General features: G+C 39.8%; 1 protein-coding gene across 1 annotated transcript; it reads left to right on the top strand. All coding sequences in view use genetic code 11, as the record gives it.

The window, feature by feature from the left end:
* Window positions 1–511: 511 nt before the first annotated feature.
* Window positions 512–1,450, top strand: EGR_07049 (hypothetical protein; the record flags this gene model as incomplete). Its single annotated transcript, XM_024496298.1, has 3 exons — window positions 512–543; window positions 715–776; window positions 1,254–1,450. 3 exons carry the CDS (start codon window positions 512–514, stop codon window positions 1,448–1,450), a joined length of 291 nt encoding a protein of 96 aa, XP_024349325.1.
* Window positions 1,451–6,873: the final 5,423 nt, after the last annotated feature.

The following is a 6,873-nucleotide window of genomic DNA, read 5'->3' as shown; positions in this document are numbered from 1 at the left end:
ACTTTATACAGCAAGGATACATCCGATCTGCTCAATCCAACGCAAGCGTTAGAAAGAAAGTTTTTCCCATTCCTACAAGTAACTCGTATCGCATACTGAAAAAGCTGACATTGAGCCTTGAGAACAGTTGCATTTAATTTTAAGAGGGAGAAGGGAAGAAGATGAATTGGAGAAGTACAGATAATCCCCCTTATTCCGGTCATTATCTTCCACAATTATCTACTGACGATCAAATGAGCAGAGGCAAATAGAAGGAAGCAAGTCTGTATAAATTGTTCTTTTTCCTTGTGGAGGAAATTGGAGCACGTTTCATAAACAATTTAATGAAATTAGGCAAAATGGGCAAAATTAAGGAATTACAAGTATTTAACAAAATAATTTATCGTTAAGGCGGTAGCGAGTAGTATATGAGTAGTGCGTTGTGGAAAGAAGAAGACGCCTCCTTATTGGTTGATGGGCTACAATCCCATTGGATACAACTCCAATAAAAGGCTTTTTTTAAAAATATCTCATGCTCACATTGATTCCGACTCTCACTAATTTGTAGGTCTGTCTTTTTTTATACACGCTCTCCTCTCCCCTCCACCCACTTTTTTTATCCTCCCATGTAATAATTATTCACTTATTTTACTGAGAGGAAAATCACCTGTGGCCTTGTTCCAATTTACCCTCCTTTTTGTGTTTCTTTTGCAAATTTGATGCAGACGCAATAAGCATGCAAGCAATGACTTGCTTGGGCCTTCCTCTTCGATTGGTCATCATCCTTACAGCTCTTGGTGAGTTCGTTTTTTCCTAGCAAAACTATACAACTTCTAATTTTCAATCTTTTTAAGTGGAAAAAGTACAAGGTATTTAAAAAATTGACTCTTTAAATATAAGTACTGACAGGTGAAGAGGTGATTCGTTACATGTCTCACAAGTTTTATTCATCCCGTAATTTAATGTCGTGGACTATGCTCACCTTAGGCGCCATCAACCTTACTTTGGCTTGTCGAGTGTACATTAAATAATGCCACTTATTCTGTAAATTAAATCTTTTCCAAAATTGAGAAAAGTTAAAGTTTCGTTATGACATGACAGCACCATCTGGTTAGATCTGTGGGGTCTTCTCTGTAGGTAAGTAGTTCAAACCTTCCTAACGGAACAACCACAGCAAGCTTTTTGGCTAGCAAACAAAGCATCTTAAACCCCGCAGTTATAATTGCCTCTACTCAAGCCTGAAATTTGTCACTATTTTTCGCCCTAAATAACAGGCGTCATTACGTGTACGCCGTGGGGATTGCGGGATTACGAGGCCGAGGGGAGGAGTGACCTCGATCCCCTCTGGCTGACTAGACTACTTGAGCGTCAGGAGCCCTACGACGCGGACCTGCTGGCTCCGATTGAACTGAGCGACTTTGGCGCCAGTCGGAAGAGAAGTTACGCCAGACCTGCCATTCGCATGGGGTGATTTGCGACTGCTTGTTCTCCCGTGTTTCACTTTCCTGTATATTGTGTTGTTCATGCTGACACAATTTTAAAATGATCTAAAAAAGGTACTGCCGTCACTTTTCCACCCATACGTCTCAGTCAGTGGAACAAAAGGACAAAACAATTAAGTTATTAAATGAAGGAAACAGACAAGATTAGGGTTACGATCAGGCCAATTAATAGGTTGTTTAACTGGAAAATACTAATTTAAATTTGCGAGGTACTCTAACTTAAAAAGACGCGTTTATTTATGCCCAAGACCCGATTGGCTGTTCAGATTTCCACAATAAGAAGTAAAGGTTAATCACTAATACCGAAACCGGTTCTTCAAAAATAGGCGACTAAGCCAAAAAATTAAAATAACCTTGGCAACATTTGAAAAAGGCTAAAAAATATAAACTTGTTTACTACCAAGTATGTAAGGTACCCGTACGAAAAATAAGTAGCCAAAGTACCACTGTTACTAAAAGCCCTTTCTTTACAGAAAAACCATAAACACCTTTTTCTAACAGGGTTCAATTTGCCACTAGCATTATGCAAAATGGTGCAAGTAATATGAGTTGGATAGCTCGAAAGTATAAGCGTTAAAAATTTCTACGGTCTTGAAGCAGACCGTAAAATTTCTCGGTGGTCTCATCCTCCGGACATTTCAATCAGCACCTGCCAATTTGCCCTGCTTAACCATATTCGTGTGGTCTGTACAGGTCCGAGTATTTTAGTAATTTCCACTATAAAGTTGCATGCGAAAATCTAGTGTGCGCTTTACAAAGTGTGAAAGTAATCGTTAAAGGGGCAAAAAGATGGGATGGCTGCTTTGAATAAGCCACGGTAGCCAGCGCTGTTTACCCTTCACCACCGCCGACCTCATGTTTAGCCTTACTAAACTACAATGGTAATTTTTGCAAAAAGTTGATATCCCTTTTAACAAATGCGTTATTCAGGTTAGCCATACTTCCTAATTATTATTATATCCATAGAATATGGTGATTAAGGGATTTCAGCAGCCCCTACTCTTCTTAACGTGACGCATCAAGTCTGGGTCAAACATGTAACAGCAAATCAAGAACAAAACTTTACCAGTTGAAAACAAATCTACCAAATGCTAGATTGTTGATTTATTTTGTAGCAATTTAAATTTCTCTTAAGAAGCGCCATCAATAGGCATAAAAGTCTCACCACCTATTTAATATGCTTTCGGAAGGAACTTTTCCATATTAAGCCGTAATTTAATGAATTAAGCAAAAAAACTGTTTGGTCCAAATAGATATTCGTTTTTGTACAGTCTTAATATGAATGAGAGAAGTTAAACCATGACCATGTTTGAAAATCGTCAATCCTGGAATGCGCGTGGGACAAAATGTTTGTCGACAGGACAAGAAAATAGGGGATATGGTCAGGGAAAATTAGTTTATGGGATAAAATGTAATTGGTTTTTCAACTTTCCCATGGGAAAGCTCCATTTCACTTTGCATAAAATATTTAACAAACCTTTGTTAGAGATTTATGCCTCCTCGTCAATTAGGTGGATGTTGCATAAAGAGAGAAGAAAAGCCGCTGCACCTTTAAGCATAGATTTATTTGCTAAAAGAGACAAGTTTTTCTTCAAGTGCTATCATTTCGCTGTAAAAGAGGAAGATACTAGTTGGGGATTTGGGAGTTGGCGACGGAAACCACTCTACATTACAAAGCCCTCCAGGTCGCCGTGACAGTCTAATCTGCCTAAAAGTGCGTGGCAACGATTTAAATGCTCGTTAAGGATAACATTACAAGTTTATCGAGAAATATGATGGCTTTTCGCACAAAAATATCTCTGTTACATTCACAAAAAAAATATAAAACCAGTTTTAACTGCCCGAAATGGCGAAGAAGACTGCAACTTCCCCATCCACAGTTTTTAAACCACATATAATGAACTACCAGCCAGGCAAATTCTGAGAGTCACACAATAAATAAGTAAAATGTTTAATCTGGATGATACATACGTAAAAATAGGATTTCACACGTTTAGAAAGCCATTTAATAAGAAATGAGTTTCCTCCTGCCCTTTAATCTCTTTGACAATTTGTTCTCTTTGAGCTAAAATTCACCATCTTATTAAGGTGAATCTGCAGACAAAATTAACCATTACTCTAGTCTTTGGACTACAGGTAACTGCCTTCCTAACATATAGATCGCTTTGCCTGGTAAAGTAAGTAATTAAAACCCGGCCTTTCGTCATAGGCGGCAAATGTGAGGGACGATTCTAACAAACAATTTGCCCTCATGCTGCCACAGGGGTGAGCTTAACACGCCACAATAACTACAAGAACAAATTAACTTTAATGAGCTACGGACTTATCTTTGGTCTTTTCTTTTTGAATCTAAATGATTTACAAATTAACACAAATCAGTTCTAATGCAATCCATTTTGAGACAAATTTATTCCAAAATTTTTTCTAAAAAAGCAGAATAGCATAATATTTTTATAATTACATAAGTTGTGAGCATAAATTACCCACTTTTTAATGGAATATTTGATAAAAATTGTCTTTTTATTTATAGTTTTAACATTTACTCAATTCGCATCGCATTTAAATAAAACCAAGGCCTTTGAAATCACTCAGGTCAAAGCATTTAATTTTAATGGTCTTATGATGGAGGGATCTTATAATGTCTCAGACTTCCTAGCTAGTATCATTAGCAGTAGTGGTTTGTACCATTCTTAAAATTCGTATTCGTATTTTTAAAGTGGCTGGATAGTGTGCAACTCACCAAATGACCTGGAACCGTATTTAAAAATCAGTGAGAAAATTATGTTTGAAGACCTTTTCAGCCCCCTTATTTGTGTAAAACTCCCGCGTCACAGCTAAAAGATGTGTAGTTATCTAAGGGTATCCCACTAGACGGGATCGCAGTACCATGTAATTTCAAGATGGAATATTAAAGGAGACCCACACCTTCCCATTAAGTAAGGCTGCAACCTCCACAGGCGAAAATCTGGCCTTTGGTAAGTTATTTTTTTTTTCAACTAACAACCGGTATGAAAAAGCAGCCAGGAATGGCGCCGAAACTACAAAGGAAATAGAGAGGGAAGGAGGGAGGGAGAAAGGGAAGAGTGGAAGCGAAGTTGGCGGGGGGAGCGGATGAATACTGCCGCATCCTCGCTCGCTCTTCTCCTTTAATGATATCTCCCTAAGTGCTTAATATAACTCCAGTCTCCCTTGAAGCCTCAACAAATCAAAGTACCACGGAAGAGCATAAATCGCAATACCATGTAAAGAGTTTGGAAGGCTACGCGAACTAGCTTAAAGACCACGGCCAGTAAAGTGACCACATCCTAAGTTTTAAAAGGTGGTTTTAATGACTTCAACAATCTTATTCTTTTTATGCTTAAGTGTTCATTGTAGCTAAAATCATGCTTAACCGCATAATTGGTGCACTACAACAAAGTTATATCAGACTCTTGATTCACATCCTCATGACTGGCGGTCTCGGTTCAATTGTCTGCTTGTCTGCGTTTATTTGCTTCAAAAGGCGCAGGAAGTGTGGACTCATGAATGTAGAGGATGAGACATTTGACCTCACTTTCTGTTGGTACGTCATAGCACTCCAGCCAACAAAAAATTTGAGTCACTTTGATATCTTGTGCAGTCCTATGCTACTTATCACGAATTCAGTAGACTGCTCTATATTTCGTGATCTGCTGGACTGAAATGATTAGAATTTGCGAGTAATGTTTTAAAAGGGGTATAGAGGTGGTGTTCAACAATTTTCACAGAGAAGGCTTGATCATTTGATGTCATCCTGCTGTGGATTCAAGGGAACTTCCTACTACCCTCCCTGATCGATGGATCCTGGCTTTTGTGACTACTTAAAAATCAAGTGCGCCGTTGGTAAAGCCCACAGCCCTACAGCTTTGGCTAGTTGAATTATAATAAGACGCAGGGCACACTACAATTCTCTTGCGTTTCGAATAAACAAAAGTTTCTGAGGAACTACAATCCATTTTGAAAAAGAAATAGCACCGGAATGAGAAGATTTCCCATAAGAAATTGAAAAACCTAATGCTCTTTATAATTGCGTGAGTTTCGAGTCTATTTTACTCTATTTATAAATAAAATTTGTAGGGTAATCTCCTTTCATATTTTGAATGTCTTACCCTTCATTCCTGTCTTATGCGATTGTTTCTGTTATTAGTGCGGAACGCATTAGCGGGAGGTTCATCCTGTGTCAGGGTAATCCAGAGATTGAGGAGTCAGATGGAGAGGGGTCCAACCAACTCATTGTCCCTCCAAGTGATTGGTGTGTGCTGTGTTCAATGCAGATCTTCCTGTTGGCTTGCACTGAATGACTTGAAGCCAAGAGGTGTCTGCCGTTGTGGAAGAACAACAAGCGTTTCCGTATTTACTTCGTTGTTGGTACTGGCATTACTGATTGCAGAACGATCTCCAACACCGATGAAATGTGTTAGCATAAGGCACTGGCTGATTTCAAATCGGCGACTGAGAAGGTGTAAAAGGAAGATGAGGAGATGGCGAGAAATTTGAAGTGGACCCAACTAGCACACTGAATGCAGTGGACAGCGCGGTTGCTTATTTACTTAAATCCTCCACTTATGTGATGCAATCCTGTCATGCGCTGTGTACGAGACTTCTTCGTATTGCGTACAACACAATTGGTCACTTCTTCTCCTTCCAAAGTGAAGGAGGTACCTCGAATGCAACAGATCTGTGCAGGCGCCTTCATCGCACTTTTTCTTTCCTTTACGCCTACATTCTGCCAGATGTAGCGGTCGCGAACAGAGTGATCCACCTCAGGTATGATTGCTGATTCCAACAATTATGCCATTGTAAACATTTGATCGTCCACCTATGTTTGTGTTATACGATAGTGGTTTATCCCTCGGTACCGGTGAGGCGCCACTTTTGGACTTTGAATTAGCTCTCTTGTACATTGCTGAGTGGGCTGGCCTTTCAGGTCATGCCGGTAGCCCAGACACCTTCTCCGTGCTGAATGAATATATTCTGTATATATTCGGACATGTATCCGGATTTTCCACTTCTGCGTGATAAGCCCTAGTGAGAGGAAGAAGTACATATGCTGCGGATGGGAGAATGGTGATGACCCCTAATAGAAGGGGTGATGTTGACGTCCACCTTCGGCATCGCTCCCAGTCCCGTGTTCTGCAGAAAAGCTATTAACAACTGAAGCGACACTAGCCGTGAACCATCTGGAAGTTTAGTTACGGATTCTCCCTACCGTCCCCCATGGACCTGTTTTAAATCTTGTACTTCCTTACTCAAATCTGCTTTTAGGCCAGTGCTCCTGCATCTATCTATGGACACGCATGATGGCCGGCGCAGTTCCCCTTCCTGAATCAAATCCCTAAACCGGACGAAACCCCAGATGCAGTCAAGTCGCCAA

This window comes from Echinococcus granulosus, assembly GCF_000524195.1.
Source record: "Echinococcus granulosus chromosome Unknown EG_S00068, whole genome shotgun sequence".
Classification (NCBI taxonomy): domain Eukaryota; kingdom Metazoa; phylum Platyhelminthes; class Cestoda; order Cyclophyllidea; family Taeniidae; genus Echinococcus; species Echinococcus granulosus.
This window is presented reverse-complemented; position numbering and strand designations above follow the sequence as displayed.